The sequence below is a fragment of the Maylandia zebra genome, linkage group LG6, assembly GCF_041146795.1.
Source record: "Maylandia zebra isolate NMK-2024a linkage group LG6, Mzebra_GT3a, whole genome shotgun sequence".
NCBI classification, from domain to species: domain Eukaryota; kingdom Metazoa; phylum Chordata; class Actinopteri; order Cichliformes; family Cichlidae; genus Maylandia; species Maylandia zebra.
Window position 1 is genome coordinate 41,394,868 of NC_135172.1, and position 18,749 is coordinate 41,413,616.

Here is an 18,749-nt window from a genome sequence, read left to right on the forward strand (position 1 = left end):
CCACCAAAGCCAAGTGTTACAAATATGAGACCCAAGAAGCAGAAAGAAGCACAGCCAAACCACAAAAACAAGATAAAACTCCCTTTAATATGCAATGAATCATTTTCAAGTAACCTTTTTTCCTAATGTCTGCTGGTAACAAAACAATACTGTATACAAACACAAAGTTGCTACATTAATGTAAACAAGATATAAAAATGATCCTTATGGTAATAAAACAAGTATTTGCTGCAGAATTCCCCTTTTTAAAGTGAATGTTTTTGTTGTTTTTTTGTCCTCTTTGACCGACCTCCACCAAGTTCACGGTTAAATTGGAAAAATATTCAGAAACAATATGGCAACAGAACATTCAAACACGGATTTTTTTTTCCTTTTTTTAAAAAGTTTTAGTCGTAACACTCAGATGCCAAGTTCAGTGGTTCGATGTTTCAACTGGTGGAGTCTCATGTACAAGTCAGCCATGCATTTTTTTGATATTGCATTCTTTTACTTAATACACCATTATATATTCATGTGTTCATCACCCTGTCGTTCCAAATCCATCAGAAGAACTTGTAAAAAAAACAAAAGAAAAATTGTTACCGAGAGAGAAGCCTGATGGCGACTGTCGAAGAGTTTGCCATGCAATCAGACCTTTCTTCATCTGCGTGTGTGCTGCATGTGTGCGTGTATGTCTAATAGAAATTATAGGAACAACAACAACATGAACAGAAACTAAAGAGACTCTACTAACGAACTGGTAACTGCTGAAGCTGACACACTCATTCAAGGCATTAGTGAGACAGTTTCCGTGCTGGCGTGAGGAGCAACAAGGTGGCTGAAGGAGAGCAGGTTCTTTTTTTGTTGTTTGTTTATTTGTTTGTTTGTTTTTTAAGAAAAACACCACAGGGAGAATACCAGGAACCAAATTCAGTGAGAGGGGTTCACAGGTGGAGTCGGGATAGTGTAACAGGCTTGATGCTGAGGAGAGGTGGTTTAGTTTTAACGATGGGAGACTGACCTACACTGAGGTGAGGGAGGAGAGAAACGTGTGTGTGCGCGTGGGCGTGGCATCTGACAGATCTGACAGGGAGAGACCAGCTGGCTGGACTGGAAGATGATGTTTACGATAAGATGTTGGACATGAACTCGTAGAATCGTTTGGAGTACTGCTCCGGGTTCACTGTCGAGATCTCGGCCCCCGCCTGGGAACAAAAAAATAAACATAAACACGATTTAGATGAAGTGACACATGTGATAAAGTACACAGCACCACACATTTCAAGAGGAAAAAAACAACAACAAACCTTTCAGGGAAAACCACACACAAAATCTGTTACCACGGTGACTGTGTCAGACAAAGCGATAATAATTATAAAAGCAGTCTTTAAATGACAGAGACATTAGACTACAGGCTGCGGCGATCAATCGCGCCATGTGATTAACGTCATCAGGAAGGAGGTGGTGGTTAGAAAGAAAGGCTTTCAGTCCACGGGGCCACGCCTGGGCAGCTTTTGTCTCGTCGTGTTTACAGCGGCACACAGCTGAGCAGCAAAACAAACAGTCGGTGGCGAGCAGAGCGCTAATCTTAACACTCACCCCATGTTTCACAGTTTTGGCAGCATGTGCAGCTTTTTTCTTAGCGTCATAGTGTGTGAGAATGTCGATGATAGCCATGAAGTATACCTCCTTCTTCACAGCACCTGTGGAGAACGCCACGAGGAGATTTTATTAAAACAAACAAAACAGCCGATAAAGACGGCGTTAATCTGCTGGCTGCGAATTTCAATAACACTCATGTTAAAGGCGGCGCTCACTGTCATGGCTCTTGATCGCGTAAACATCCACAGAGGGGTCGAACTCCCCGGGGCCGAAAAACCCGCCGCAGTTCAGAGGGTTTCCGGGACTGTCGGGAGGCGTGCCGAAAGAGCCCGTTAACACGCCTCCTCCCATCCCGTCGTTCTCGTACTCCTCGTCCTCCCCCGTGCCCTCCACGTCCATCTCCTCTTGCTCCGCCCGCTCCACATCATGGATGCCCACCAGGAGACTGTAGTCCATGATCTTCAGAGTGGCCAGGAACTAAAACACACAGGAAACACTTGGTTCAAAACCTCTGCATCTCTGCACAGAGCAGTCGCCGTTCCGGTCTTTCAGACTAACGTTTGGAATCATTTTACAAATTAAATTTCAAGTAACAGCTGTTAAAATATTCATCTCACCGGTGTGATGGTTAAATAAGTGAGGCATGCTGTGTTTACAGACAGTAAGGTTTCAGAAACATTTACTGATTATACCAGCAGGAGGCTGATTTGAACTTTTAGTTTTTTATCTTTAGAAATACATGTTGTAGCCAAGGGGGAAAATAAAAGTCTTCGTCAGGCTTTATGCAGTCATGTGGAAAATTAAGTACACCTCATGAACCACTTTTAGCAACAATAAGCTGAAGTAAGAGTTTTCTGTACGGCTACATCCGTCTCTGACATCGTTTCTTTAGCTACAGCTCTCTTCAGGCCCCAGTGCAGCATTTCAACCAAACTGAGGTCTGCTCGATAAAAAAAGTTCTAGTGGCCCGTCATCATTCTGATGTAGATTTGCTGCTCTGCTTAGCATCACTGTCCTGTCACTATGACTCTAGAATACTTTGGTATACAGAGTTCACGGCCCACTCAATGACTGCATGATCACCCCTGCACCACCACGCTGACAGGTGCATTTCTCCAAACACGGTGCAGAGCATCAGAACCTTCCTCTTGGCAACCCTTCGAAACAAGCCACACTTGTTCTGTCTCTTCCTGATGATACTGTCATGAACTTGTGCATTTAACATGCTAACTGTAGAGCCTGAATTGGAGCGCTTGGGTTGTTTTAAGATTACAAGCTAAAATGAGAGCGCATTAACAGAAAAGATCCAAACTGGAGTTCAGACTTTACATAAACGAATCCATAAAAGAAATTATATTTAGGCTTACTCATGCATAACGTTTTAGCGCAGGGAGCCTGTTAACAAAAACAATCTCAGCATTTATGCTGGGTGAAGCGGTTTCATTCCAGAGCAGGAACAATGAAAGCCTGAATGTGTGTTTTACCTCTACATCCCGTTTTAGCTTTTCCAAAAAGTACTTTTTGTTGTCGTCTCCTATCTGCAGCTTGTGGCCTTCATTCAAGAAGTCGTTGTCTTTGAAAGTGGGGAGCTCTTTCGCCTGAAGAGAAGAGGGGGTGGTGTTATGAAGCTGCAGCAGGAGCCGTGTTTTATATTCAAACCAAACCTGTTTTTAAATGCTAATGAAAAACTCAGAGGTGCCGGGGCCCACCTACATCATCGGCTGCTGACTTTCAGCGTGCACTGATGTTAACATTCATATTCATGCAGTCATGATTACAACCATGTGACAGAGAAAATACACAAATTTAAGTCAAATCATGCTGACAGCATCTGCTTACATACAAGCACTTAATTTTAGCAGCAGTATGACAGGTTTGCTTGTGGGGTGAGCTAAGGCCATCTATTTTTATCCCATCGTGTCAGCAGACATCAATGCACAGAAATAAAGCCCACCTTCTCCTTGTCGCTGGCTTCCCTTGAGACTGTCGAACCCTAGAAAAGATGCAAAATAAGAATAAAAATAGAATGAGCGAGACACATCAGAGGAAGCATTAGCATATTTGCACACAGCTGTCAGTATTAGAAACACAAAGATGCTTTCTCCTGAGGATACCGGCATGAAAGGAGGTGAAAGCACCGATTAAAGAAGTGAGCTACATCCACAGTCATCTTCATACAGACCTAGTTCAATCCTTGGGTAGCAATCAGGGATGCAAATATCGAGGAATCTGTCTGGTTAATAGTTACAGAAAAGCCAAAAGCAACAGAAACTGGATGTTTTAAGATTACATTTATTTCTAAAGTTTATAAATTATGGCCTTCAATTAAAAAATACTTCCTTAAAAGAAAAATTATCAATCATTTCTTCACCTTCGCACAGATTGTGATTAATCCTTTATTGTTTTTTATATATTGTATTGTACCCACAGACAGTATAAAAGACAAGTGAGTAGAAGATGAAGACACCGTGCCATTTTTACTGGCCACCAGGGGGCGATACTTGGTTCCAAATAGACTCCAGCTTGTGTGGAAGTGGATGGTAAAAAGTCCCACAGCCTCCTTTCTCTGTGACTTCAATAAAAATCCTTCCTGAGTTTATGGGATTAAGTCTTATTCAGCAGATCATTAATTCCATTTTACTAAGCTATTGTCATTTTAAGAGCCAAAAAAGATTATCTGGGGTATTCTTAATGGCTTCGCTGTTAGTCACAAGCCATTAATCGATGATTGTGCAGTTTCTCAGATGGACCTTTCGCTCTCACATCCGGTTTCAAAACACCAAGATGGCAACAGCAGAAGTTATAAAGACAACCGAACTGCGTTGAAGTGTTTCAGCTCTTTGTCATGGCCTTCATCGTTTAGGGCTGCGCTAATGAACAACGATCGGCGGAACTGATGACAGCAGGATTGCTAATCAAAACAGCATTATCAGTTAAACATTACATTTAATCTCCCTCACTGTAGCTTCATCTCAGCATCTCAACAACACTTTGGACACAATAGTTTTATATTTTTATGCTGCTTTTATAGTGAGTTGAGAATTTGTCATGATTCGGGGGGAGATGTTCCTCGCTGTTGGTCTGATTTGAAATGAGATGGGTCTCATGGGCCTGTGTATTTGCAGAGACACTCGTTTATCTCTTTAACCCTGCATGTGTTGGTCAAAGAGTCTGCTGTGTGTGGGGAGGGAAAGGCATTTTATACCAGTATAATCACGAGCATGGATCCCCAAACAGTGCTTTCGTTCCCAGGAGACTCCTGGCTATATGAAATTGATTTATTGTCTAAAAATATTTTACTGCCAAAGGGAAAAAAAAAAGTTCAGGAGGTAGAGCAGGTCATCTACTAATTAGAAGCCTGGCGTTTTGATCTCCGATGCTCCCGTCTGTATGCCAAATATCCTTGGGCAACATACTAACACCCAGCTGCTCTCTGATGGATGGAAATGTCAGAAAATACTTGAGCATAGAAAAAAGCTTGTATGAATGGGTGAATGAGGCCTGTTGTAAAAAGCACTTTGAGTGCTCAGAGTAGAAACGCACTTTACAAGAACGGGTCCATTTACCACAAGTGCTTAAATTAACACATATTGTTAAATAACCCTCAAGTTTAAAAAAAATGAAAGCCAAATTATGAAACTGAGTTTGAAGAACGTATGCGAGACCGTAAATGTGGCGTAAAGCTCTCTAAAAGGATGATGAGACTCGTGTGCATGTGCGGCGTAGCCAGCGTACCTACCTTCAGGTCGTATTTGCGGTGTACGGTGAGCCGATGGCTGAATACATTCCGGGTCACCACCATGTACGTCTCCACCCCGTCCACCGTTAGCCTGTACATGCCCAGGAACTGAGGGAGCAGCGTGTTGCCATGACACTCCACTATAAACTGGAGACGGCCAGGGGAGGCGAGCACAGAGAGAAACAGGAAGTGTGGGGGTGAGGAATCAAATACACGCAGAATACAAGCTGATTAAAAGTGAGCGCAGCTTCGTTTCTGTGTTTAACTTTAAAAGGCAGAGACCACGCTCTCCTCCAACACTCCTGTTGGGACGGGAATTATTCTGCTCATTTCCAGCGCCACGCGTTTATTCCTGGACTCTGCTAAGCTAGCTTTGCACAATTCACAGCTCAGAATAATCCTTCTTTATCTTATGGCCATGCTGCAGATCCAAGCAATCCGTTTTAGCTCCTCCTACTTCAGGCTTAATTTCCTCCTGATCTGCTGGGGCTGATATGTCCCTAAACTTTTATATTCTCTATGACATCATAAAAAATAAATACTGGTGCCGGAGTGTATAAACACCTGTGCTATCAATTTGAAACTCCTACGTCGCTTCATTCTCGAGTTCTTCCGTTCACACACCTGTGTCCACTCCGCCCGCCCTGCAGGGCGACAGCAATAATCCATCAGCCTTTTACGGCCGAGGGGTAAAAAGTGAAGCTGGGCGTTTCACCTAATTTGTTGTGTTATTCTTCTTTTATTCTTCCCCACTGACTCACACCAGATTTTGCTTGACAACAGGCTTCAGCCCTGCATGGCTTTAAACTGACAAGCCAATTGTTTTACAACATGTTTGACTTATTGGTTTTTAATCTTCTGTCCGTGCGTATATGACTGTATTTTACTGTGCGCATTATCTGTGGCTTAGCGAGAGCCACCTAAATAATCACAGGGATTACTTGTACAAACGCGACCTCGTTATTTAAAACCTCGACCATTTCTGTAACAATACATGGACAGAAAATAAATTAATAACAGGTTCTCTTTATCTTTAGATTCAAATCTAGATTAGAAATTATTTAACAAACTGATGCTCCTGAATTTTTCTCCTCACACCCGACACGTGAGCACATTTCAATACTAGGATAATGAATCACAATAAAAGTCTGGCTCTGCAGTTCCTCGCAGCGGTGCCTCTACCTGGTGATATTTCTTTAGGATGTTGTGCATCTCAGCGATGTCCTCACTGGACACGGTTTTGATGACGAAGCGGTGGTCGTAGCTGGACAGGATGCGGTTGCCGAAGCGGCCCTGGGTGTCGCTGTTGAGCGGGGCGCTCCTGGTCAGAGAGTTCTGCCAAACCAAACGCAACAAGGTGGATTAAGCTCCTGTGAGAGCGAATGAACATTTCTGCTTGTGCGTCAGTGTCTGAGGTCTCACCTGGTAGTCCTGGTCATCAATGCAGAACCTCTCCCTCAGGTTTCTGAACACCATGGGGCAATACTCTTTAAACTTAAAGCGACTAGGCAGGTTTTCTCTGGCAGGAGAGACGAACAGAGTCAACACAATCTAAAACGAGGAATTAAAAATCACTGACTTCAACTTTTTTTGCTCGCTGTTGGATTTATTTCTGCTTCTCTGGAATCAGACTGAACAAAGAGATGGTGTGAAGTTGTCATTTGCAGTACAGCAAAGGGCAGAAAACAGAGAACTCACTCAAACTGATTTAAATGTAAAGATCTCAACAGCATTATTGCCCTGATCACTTATGAAAAACAAACAAAAAAATAGATTTTAAAAAGCTCATGTATAATGTGATGCGGCTACTAATGCAGCCACAAATCAAATATTTCTTTATGTTGCACTGCTTGTCCTCACACTGAAACCACTGCAGAGCCTGATGCACTGGGATATGGACCATCACAGTTTACAGCTTATAAGTGAGAAACGAGCTCTCCTGAGTAAATAAAGCACTTTGGAAACTGAAATGAAACTTAACTAGTTCAGATCTTCTGAACTTTTTCGCTGATGTTGAAAAAAGAAACAAAACAGCACACTGATTCATTTTAGTTTCACTGAAGGCTCAACCCAGAGCAAAGAAATGGAGCCAATGTGGAAGTGCCAAAAGTTACAGTTCCTCTAAGAGCCTTCCACATACAATGCACCGCTGCACTCTTACATCTATTCTTTTCTACTGTTTGCGCCACACAAGAACAGTTTCCTGCTGGGAAACACTTACATGTGCCGCTGCCAAATTTCCACACAGGTTGAACTTTGACTCCAAATTTAAAAGTTTACAGCAAATTTAAGCATGTTGGTATGAAAACCAGTTTCAGCTTCTATGGATAGTTTTCTAATAACTCTGAATATTGTGAGGTTTTGTAACGTATCCACCTGGATGCTGTGGTTTAGGGGTGTCACCACTGTGATTCATAGAAGCAGTTAGAGCCGGTCTCTGTCTGCTGGAGCAAAACTCTGCTACTCCGAGTCAAACTGGACCTTTTCTGTGTGCGTGTGCTGCTGGTGCTTTCTGAAGCATGTCTTAATCAACTATCAGGATAAAATTAAGGCTTGCTGTGAGGTACAGACTATCCAATGAGTGAGATCACGGCGTCCAAGTCCATCTTTTATACAATCTGTGGCTTTCGCGATAAAAGCCCTTTTTCCATTAGTACCTACTCGGATCGACTCAACACGGCACGACTCGGATCGACTCGTTTTCCATTACAATCTAGTACCACCGAATGTGCATGGGGTCGTTATAGCAACGCAGCCAAGAGTCCCACAATTAGCATACGACACGAAGGCTGAACATCGAGGCAACGATACACCTGCTGCTCGGTCGGCTTTACGTCAGACTCGGGCTTTGGTTTTTTTTTTTTTGCGATTTCCCTCGTTGTTGGGTTTGATTTTCGCAAACGACATTCATGACTCATCGAGGCATGACACTGACTAACCAATCGGTGGTATGCAGTCTGTCAATGTCACACTTTTGGATCACCTCGGATTGCGTGGAACCCCAGCAGAGTAGGTGCTAAAAAAAGTATCTGGTACCAAGTACGATCACTTAAAGAAAACCCTGAAAACTGAGGCGAGCCGACCCGAGTAGGCACTAATGGAAAAGGGGCTAAAGGCTCCACCTTCAGCTGATCGATCTACAACAATGGATCCAGTCCAGGTGAGGTGTGTCAACACTGTGAAGGATACTGGCCAATGTTTATTCCCTAAAATCAACCAGTCCTGTAGTATAACTTGCATATAATGTAATATGTGATACTACAAGGATTTTAGGCATTAAAAGTTGCTGCTGTTTTAGATCGACTGTACAAAATACATTTTATAACAGCTGTAAAAGCGCTCAGGCATCCCTTAAAGGACGAGCATACCTGAGCAAAGAGACAAAACCATCTGCACCTTAATAATGAGTCAAACGCTCAAAAACAAACAAACAAAAACCTACACAGAATTCATTAGTGGGGGTGCAAAACACTGCTAAATGTGAGCAACAAAGTGACTCATCTTTGGGGCAGCATTGGCTATATTTCAGTGATGTTTTTTTAATTCCACATTGTTTTGTCCACTCCTGCATGCAGGACCGTGGGACACATTTCTCTACCTCAGCCGTGCAGGGGTTAAGAAAACAGTGCAGAGTTTCAGTGTTCCCAGGTTGGTACTTTGCAGTGAGGATGATTTAAAGCGTTCAGATGAGCTTCAACAATAATGTGTCTAAATGCAACCTCGTCCTGCAATAACATCCTCACCGTGGATTCAGATACCAGGGCGTTCGGAGGGCTGCTTTGTACCTCTGAAAGGATTTCATGAATGCAGAAAGTTAAAGCTACAACCTGCAATCTCTGACCAGCGAGCAGACTTGCAGAGTCCTTTTATGAGGAGTCAGTCTATCAGAATCAGAAGGTGTTCTGAACCCTGCTGGAGCCTTGACACTTTTGTTTACTTGTGGATTACGGACAGTGCCTAAGCTGTGATGTACCTACTTGTTAAATAGGTGGTTGTCCACTTTGATCTTGCTGTAGGCTTTAAAGTCATCTGGCATCAGCATCACTGGTACAGGCACATTACTTAACTCGTTAATCTGAAAGAGGGAAGTGAGAACGAGAGAGAGAGAGAGAAATGAGGAAAGAGCCTGAAGAAGAGTGCAAACAGCTGAACAAACAGACTGCACAATTACTGAGGAATAACACAAACCAAGGGAGCAATATTGGCTTTTGCAATTTTGATCTGAGCACAAAACCAATAAAAAAAAACAAAAAAAAAACAGACTCCTACACAAAGTACTCAGTGAGTAGTGCAGGTTAATTTATAGAACAAAGCCACCACTACCTGTAACACAGCTCAGTATTTCAAAGCCGTTTCAAATCTCTGACAGTGATTAACTCGGGGACCAAAGAACACGCAGGCAGGTTTTCTTGCTGCTGCTGCGCCTCCAGACACTCGGCTCATTTACTGAAACTCATCCAGAGCAAAAGCGCAGTGATGAGCTCCGGAAAAAACCTTGCAAATCGCATAAATCACTTTATAGAGTGATGAAAAGGGACAGCACACAGTCACGGTGCTGCCATTTAGAGGAAATAAGTTCTTCTCATACTGGAAGTAAACAACACAGTTGGGTATGCACAAATAATCAGCTGATACTGGCTCTGCTGACTGATTATGGGATGTTAGACGCTGAAATTTGTTACCAATTTTGTGCTTCCTTAAAGTTCAAACGCTGCGATCAACGTTTTAAAGGTCGTCTAATTTTAGTTTTTCGTCATGCAGAAAAATGAATATGTTTGGTTACTTTGTAACTTTTTTTTGTTTGAACCCATGAAGTGCCAACGTCGCCTGTGTTCAGTTTAGTGGAAGACGATCCTCTTGCTCTTATTTTGAAAGTTCAGCTCACATTTGGTTTAAAGTTCCCTTTAAGCTGCGACTTTCTGGAGGAAATCAAAAAAACCTTTGGGCATGGACAAGAGGCATCAGCTTATTACAAAATGCTTTTATTAGCTTCTGATCCTAACACACTGTCCCTCAAAAGAACGTGGGAAATGGACTTAAATCTCAGCTTTACAGTGGAGGAATGGCATTCTCAGGAATCTGAAAAAATGTCACGTGAATTGCGTTCAAGATTGGTCCAATTTAAGATTTTAAATAGAGTTTACTGGACACCCTCACGGTTGCTGACGATGCATGCTGGAAGTGCCAGCAGGTAGGGCTGCCACGATTAGTCGACTAGTAACGATTACGTCGACTATTAAAATCGTTGAAGACTAATTTAATAGTCGACGCATCGTTTGAAGCTTTGTAAGATCCCAAAAGACGCAGGAATAAGTAGTAGGATTTAAGAGTGTAATAACGGACTGAAACAGAAGATGGCAGCACTGCATGTACAAGGATGCCAGCTGCCGTTAAACCCCGAAGAAGAAGAAGCTGTGTCCCAGAATTCATAGCGCGGCCCAGCTCAGTTGTCAACAATGGCGGCAGCTAGTTAGTTTTAATGTTACTCTTATTATTCTTTCTGGGTCACAAAATAAACGATTAACGTATTTTCAGGCGAGAATGTAGCTGTGTAAACCTCAAATATCTGCTCAGTTTATCAGGACACCGCATATTTTCAAAAGCGCTCCGACGTTTTCAGAGACGTCTGTTACCCACTAGCTCGATAGCGAGCCGGGGGCAAGGCTCACTAGAGCCGTGAGAACACCGGACTCCCGGCAAACAGTTTTCAAACCCACCGCCGTCTTTCGCTACTCAGGTTAAACATGATATATAAGTCACTTAGATAACTTAAAAGTGTTGTTGTTTGCCTTTTTTTAAGTATTTTATTGGTTCCTGATTAAATCGGTTTGGCTGAGATTAAAGTTAAGAGTTTTTACACAGCTGAATAAACGTCAAGCAGATTAAACTCCATCGAAACAATCTGCAAATGTCATTAAAATTTAATAAACTCTCATCTTGTCTTTATTTTTAGTTAGCACATACCTTTGGTGTGGCCCGCGAAGCCACACCAAATTACTAGAGCTGGCCTACTGGTATTATAAAGCTAATATATATATTGTTTAGTATTAAGCTTTGCTTGTTCCATATTCAGTTTTTCAGCAAAACGTGTTTGAGTCCATAAGAAAAGATTCATTCTTATATCTGGAGGAATAAATATATTTCAATAAATATTAATGTTAGCCCGCGACTTTGTTCCAGTTTTGAATTTTGGCCCACTGTGTATTTGAGTTTGACACCACTGCCTTAAACACTTAAAGCTGTAAGCTAATGATAGTTATATAAGAGCAGATGCTGCTGGTGCAATAAGCTGTATGTTTTACGTCTAATGGATGATGATCTGATTAGTCGACTAATCGCAAAAATAATCTGTGACTAGTCGACTATCAAAATAATCGTTTGTGGCAGCCCTACCAGCAGGGAAGCGGCACACTTTTACATTTGCTTTGGGGGTGCGTCAAAGTCCAAGATTATTGGATTCATATTCACACCGTAGTAGAGAAGGTTGTAGGTCAAGGGGTCCCATTTATGAACAGTCTTTACGTATTAGGAGACCCTTCAGCTTTGAGTCACTTACCCACTCCTCTTGCTCATTGGGTACAAACAGCTATTATGCTGGAGAGGAAGCCGTTGGTGAAAGAGTGGAAGGCCTCATCGACTCCTCAGTGGTATACCTCTTTGGGACAAGTGGCAGCTTATGAAAGATTATCATATAGATTGTGGGCGACCGTGGCTAAGGGGGTTGGGAAGCGTATCTGTAACCGGAAGGTCACCGGTTCGATCCCCGGGCTCTCTGTCCTGGTCGTTGTGTCCTTGGGCAAGACACTTTACCCTACTGGTGTTGGCCAGAGGGGCCGATGGCGCAATATAGCAGCCTCGCCCAGGGCAGCTGTGGCTACAACCGTAGCTTGCTTCCACCAGTGTGTGAATGCATTGTAAAGCGCTTTGGATGCCTTGAAAAGCGCTGTATAAATCCAATCCATTATTATTAAATAGACTGGACGACTATAACGACAAATGGGCTAACTACTTTTCATACACAGGTCAGTGACGTATTCGGCTAAAGTAGTTAAGGTCGGACTAAATAGGATAGCTGTAATTGGGTCTATGTGAAATATTGGCATCATTGTGTATTTATGTTATTTTGGATCTTTTTTTTTTTTTTTTGGATGGAAACATGCATCGATTCTCAATTTGTTTTGTTGTTGTGACTGGGAATGTCCACTCTGTTATCTTCTGGGTGTTTTTTGTTGTTGTTGTTTTAATATTAAAATCTAATAAAGTTTGAGTCATAAAAAAAAAGAAAAAAAATTAAGTTCAGCTCACCCCAGCCCTTCCCGCCCACATGATCCCCTCCCCTCCAGTGGATGTTTTGCCAAATGGTTGGACATATTTCAGCTCAAACTTCTTAGACTCCAGCTCACATCAATAGTGCTCCTCCTGCTCTGGAGGGCACAGTAAACACAACCATGCACCGCTACAACAATCTCACCAAGGCTGCAGAGCACAACTCAGACCACTGCAGTCCAAGATGGGGGAGCTGGACTTCATCCGCAGGGGAGAGACTCACTGAAGAAGCTAGCACTCATACCGATCAGTAATGTATTTGCAGAGGGAAAACTTACAAAATTGCTCAAAGAGCTGTACATGTATGCCTCCCCACCATAAACTGAATCTATATTTGAGAGAATATAATGTTAGTATAAAATATTGGTATCAGCTGTAGGTCATACCACTTTCTGCTATCTGATCACACGCAGAGATTAGCTTTTACTTGCTGATTTCTAATTTTAAAAAAAGCACTCTACAGTCTTACCTCAAGCCACCAAAGATAAGTCCAATATTTTCAATTTGACAGAGGTGTTTGCCCATGACGATCAAAGTTTCCAAACCAGATTTTCAACATGCAGAGAATCCAGTTTGACAGCTTCCTCATACCGGAGGCCTTACGTGTGCGCCGATGTGATGCAAGAAAATCAAGATCAGCTCACGCTGTCTTTTAAAAATCAGTGTCGCGCGTCCATGTCAGTGAAGGAGTTTTGTTGGGGGATTAATAACATCACACAGGTGATGTCTCACATCACCTCATACACAGAGCAACAGTAAATCCTGCAGCATCACAGCTCAGGCTGCATTAAAAATGCATACGACTTCTGAGTGGAAGACGAAGGCTTTGATGAGAAGTCTGTTTGATGTCTTGAATCAGCTTCCCGCCCACACCTCAAATCGTCAGGACTTGTGTGCTACACACACACACACACACACACACACACACACACACACACACACACACACACACACACACACACACACAGTTCACCAGCTGAATAATGGAGATGCTGCAGTGATAGCCATATCATTAGCAGCTCACTTAATTCCATAGCAGTGTGCATTTATTTGCTATTCCAGGCAGGCACAGGCACTTCATGTAAATAGCATGAAGTGGGATATTCAGTCTCCCTGTCCGGATCGCCAACATGTCCCAGGGATCCTAACCCTTCTGTTACTACCTGTTAGACTTTGTGTTTTGTTAGTCTAATAATGAAGAATTCAATCAAGTATGACTGGAGCACAAATTAACAGGACCCCGGGAAGAAATGACAGCTTTGTGTGTCAAACAAGCAACATTTCAGCACCAGGAGTTCCCCAAGTCGGCACAATATTTTTCAAAAAACTTCTGTGTCACACCTCAGGGGGTTGTTTTTCCGCGCATCAATCAAGCAAGAGTGCAACCGCCCCTTCACAGCAGGCAGAACTAAACTGCTGGTGCATAGCCCACTCCATCCATCCATCACTGGTGTCCAATCTGCCCCTTCACTGAGCTTTTCATAGGCATAGGCAGCCTCGTCCAAAAGCGAATGCGATAGATTTTCTGCTCTATTTATAGTGAAATGATGTGATGGAGTAAACTGCAGCGAACTGGACGCAGGCGCGGAGTGCGGTAGCTGCAAACGCAAGTCTCAAGAGCAGGTTTATTTGAACAATAGGCAGGCTGCTGTGAGCAGCTGTGTGCAGCTGAAAATCTGTGTAACCTGCTGCTCCGGCTGCCTGTCACACCCCTCCCACCCCACGCCTGCACGCACTTACAGCAACAGCTCACGATACAGCAACAAGATACCGAACACGATGGCAGCTCACTGAATGATCCCTCTCTCTCTTACACACACATACAAACGCAAAACGTATCACAAATATGCACATTTTCTCAAAAGTTAACCAAATAAAATCCCCGCAAAACTCGCGCTTCAGCCACAGCCACCCGCGGAGGCAGCGGCGGCAGCAGTCCGCTATTAACTGCACGAAAACGGCTGGATTACAGCCCAAGTACAGTGTCATATACTTGGCTGAGTCCACGCATGAAAAAGATCAATTACAGGGCATCAAAACTGGCTTGACAGATGAAGGTAGCTGGCTAACAAGCTAGCATGCTAGCTAAATCAAAACAGCGGCGTAAACAAACAGCACACGGGCAGACTGCACAGGTATTTACCGTATGGTTGACACCCCACATTAAAACGCTGAGTATGGGCTCACTGGCGCGGAATAATTTCACTTTCTGTCCTATAAAATGCTTCTTTTTCGTCTTGGTTTTGCTGGCGCTGATGGGCGCTGCGCTGGTGCAGTTGGATGACATGTCTCCGGCTGGGGATTCAGGGTACGCAAGACGGCGGTCCGGGTCGTTCACACAGCGATAAATAAAAACTAAATCTGAAAGTACAGAGCGTTTTTCCTTTTCGAAGAAATCTATAAGTGCATCGTGCTCGTTGACCAACTCGCAGCGAGTCTCTGGGCAGGATGACTGTCTGTTTGGGAGTCAGCGGTGAAGCATTTTGCGCCGTCACCACCCTTCCTCCTCCCGAGCAGGCCGCGGCGTATCCACACAGCAGCTAGCCGGCCATCGGGTTACAGCGCGGCCTCGCTCTAAAAACAGCCTGCAGCGGAGAACCGTCGCCGAGGCAGATCCTCTTCTCTCCGCTCAACGCCTGCAACCCAACACTGATGCCGTTTTACTTGGAAGTGAGTAATCCCGTCATGATGAGCGTGTTGTCACCAGCCCAGCGCTGAGATCGGGGTCTCCTCAAGATGGCGTCCGTGCTGCACTTCACAGTCAACAGCGGCCCCAGCAGGCCAGCGGGGGAATTGCAGGGATTCCCACAGTGTACCGCTCAGGGTTTGCTGCTCGAGCAGTGGTTCTCCCTTTTTTTTCTTCTGACGTGCCCCATTTAAAAAAAAAAAAAGTTCATGTAGACTCCAGAATTTTCTTCGTTTTCTTTGATGGCTGTCAAACAACACTGAGGTGTTCTGTAGCCACTCCTGCTTGGCCGGAGTAATGAAAGGAGACTCCAAAACGCAGACCTGCATGCAGCACGAACTTGTGCATTTAAATTTACACCCAGCTTCACAATATCCATTTAATTTATAGTTTCTATTTCTTTTTCGTCTTCTTTTGGCTGCTTCCTTTCATGGTCACCACAGCAGATCATCTCCCTCCACCTCACCCTGTCATAGAGGGCATGTTATCCCAAGCATCCCCTCTGCATGTCCTCCTTTGCTACATCCATGCACCTTCTCCGAGGTCTTCTTCTCGCCTGGGAGCTCCACCTTTTTTTTGGGGGGGGGGGGGGACAAGAATGTCCGATGTTGGTAGTAATTCTAATAAACGTGAGCACAAGAGAGAGGGAGACACCCTACAATGAACTGAAACATTAACTTGTTATTTATTCCTGCTTAAAACAGATTATCATGGATTTTGAAATCTTATTTGATTTTCATTTGTACTTATTGTACAGGCCAAGTGTGTCGCCAACCCTCCCACTTTATCCTGTTTTGTTTGCTTGTTAAGTTAGTATAAGATGTAATGACATGTGCTTTTGTATATTGTATATTCTGGTACTTTAGCACAAGAAATATCATTTAGTGTGCATATTAGGGTTTGTTTAAATGAAATGGACAGAAAAGGTTTTTTAAAAATGGAAACACAATAACGATGTAGACTGCGTTATGAACAAGGCAGGAACAACTTTGTGTCCTATTGTGTTTCAGCTGCTTTGTTTTCATTTCTGTTGCAATGCTTTCTGAAATTGTTTACACCTCAGGGTCATCGTATTACCGGCACACAATCGATAATGCGTCAGTGTGGTGTGACCCCCCACATGAAAGGCTCACCCAGGAAAATTTTATGGCAGGAAGCATAAACGCTGTTCCACCAGAAACATGTTTCTAAGGGAGGGGAGGCGGCCCTTAGATATAAACAGTGGAGTCATTCTGCTCATTTCCAGCTTCATATTTTTTTTTTTTGGTCCTAGAGTAACTTTACATAATTTCCAGATCATTGACTCTTGGAGCAACCCTCAGTTCATCCTCTGTTTGAAAAAAATGTGTTTTTTTAGCTCCTCCCCATTTTGGCCAACTTTCTTTTGATTGGCTTCCCCTCATAAGCAAAAGGTTTGAACAGCAGGTGGATAGGACTTAGCTGTGTCTGGTGTTCACATGTATCTGGTTGATGTTAATTTTCACTGCTAATTTTCCTGTGATTGTGTGGACTCTACAAGCCATTACACTAAAATACAGCCACTACGCATGTAGCCTTCAGACTGACTCTAAAGAGAAATTCAAAAAGTAAAACAGGAAGCTCTCCATTTCTGCAGCTGTATAATCCTGTACTTAGAGAGATCTGGTCTCAGTGACATCAAACAGAGCCACACTGACTAGGATAGAATAGAATAATCCTTTAATTGTCCCAAAGGGGGAAATTTGGAAATTTGACCACATGATTTGAAACTTGCTTTATGTTTCTTTCTACATTAAGAGTAAATACAGGACAGGAAATAGAGAAAACTACGACATATCCCATGCAACGCTATTGAAAATTCACCCTAGAGACTGTGAGTGTTAGAAATTATCAAACTGACCTAACTTGAAACATTTTGTAACCGGGCAACACAAAAAATCCCAACGTTTATTAAACTGAGACTTCAGTGGGTTGCAAAGATCTCCGAGATCCTTAAAATTAGAATATTAAGTCAGGCTGGTGCAGTTTTACATTTAAAATGATTGATACATGTCCACGAACGTATCAAGACTCAATATGTTCGTACTTTCCATCAAAGAAATGTAATTCCCTAAAATATCTTTGATTTCAGTGATTTGTTTGAAATGCTTACAGAATAAGTCAGAGGTTCAGCCGGAAATTTGTAGATGCTCTGCCCTGAGCGTGTCTGCACCAGGCGGGAGGACACTGGAGAACAGATGGCAGCTTCAGTTAAAAACACGACTGAAGCAGGAGACTGATGGGAAGTGCTGGTAAATGTTGAATTCACTCTCTGCTGCCATAGTTGGTTTTGTTTTGTTTTCTTTACACAAATGACGTGTCCATCTTACATTGATGACGTATTAGGGGAAATTAATTGGTGCTCAAAATTTCCGTTTTATTTGTAGTACTCAGACTCAGTTTATCCTGCTGTTACATTTCTACCTTACGTGACCGCTGTCCGCACTGAGGGCGTCCACACATGGCTATTTAATTATTCTCAGCGGAGACGGGGGCGGGAGCTGGGGGAGGGTGGGGGGTTCATGCCCTGACAACCTGCTTCCCAGAGGACACGATGGCCTTTAAAAGCGTCTAAAGAACAGATGGTAGCCACTGAGGTGCATTATGGGGGTTGTAGTTTTTGAAACTTGGTCCAAATCACAGCGTATTATTTCTTTATCCTGTTTTTTCAGCTTTGGTTGATTCGCAGGTGTAGATTTTGGGCGGTGGGGGTGTTGTCTCAGCATTTAGACGCATGAAGCACATGAATCTACAGCTCCTCTCCCCTGTGAACGACGCAGAGGAATTACCGAAGAGACAAAGACTTTTTTCATGCGTGGATAAAGACGCTTTCATGTCAATGCGGAAAATATGCAATAATTAATAAAATCAAGTGTCTGGCAATCACAGTTTCCTGGGAGATGGATCTACACCTATGGGTGCAAAGGTGCATTTCACTATAAAAAGCAAAAAGGGTGAAGCAGGATGAACAGATCCTGCGGAGCTGCTGTGGAGTCACTTTATTCAACACAAAATAAAAACGATGCTCTCCTTTGATTCACTCAGAAACATTCAGGAGGTCCAAACCCAGCATCAAAGAACTCTGATTTTTTTCCTTTCGATTTTTACACTTTGTGCTTCAAGGTAAATGTGGGACCAGTGAATTTTCCTCTTCCTTTGTGATGTAGTGAATGAGACCGTACTTTCTTAAAGTCAGAAGTAACTTTTCTCATAACCTCCCCCCCCCCCCCCCCAGAGTTTATTTCATGTCTTTAAACATGTGCTGTTATCTCAGCTCTACCTGGGGGATATTTCTAATTTCAGAAATTAGTTAGAAATTACTGCATGTCAACTAATCTGCCCTGAAATCTGTTAAGATAAGATAAACCTTTACTAGTCCCACACGTGGGAAATTTGTTA

The 18,749-nt window shown here is 43.1% G+C and overlaps 1 protein-coding gene across 1 annotated transcript; it reads right to left on the minus strand.

Moving 5' to 3' along the window:
• Positions 1 to 68: 68 nt before the first annotated feature.
• Positions 69 to 15,410, minus strand: LOC101487008 (phosphatidylinositol 5-phosphate 4-kinase type-2 beta). Its single transcript, XM_004538735.6, has 10 exons — positions 14,790 to 15,410; positions 9,298 to 9,395; positions 6,743 to 6,839; positions 6,503 to 6,655; positions 5,321 to 5,467; positions 3,536 to 3,574; positions 3,066 to 3,179; positions 1,797 to 2,058; positions 1,579 to 1,682; positions 69 to 1,184 (listed from the first exon to the last, which is right to left on the minus strand). Exons 1-10 carry the CDS (start codon positions 14,931 to 14,933, stop codon positions 1,104 to 1,106), a joined length of 1,239 nt encoding a protein of 412 aa, XP_004538792.1. The 5' UTR covers positions 14,934 to 15,410; the 3' UTR covers positions 69 to 1,103.
• Between the last annotated feature and the right edge of the window lie 3,339 nt (positions 15,411 to 18,749).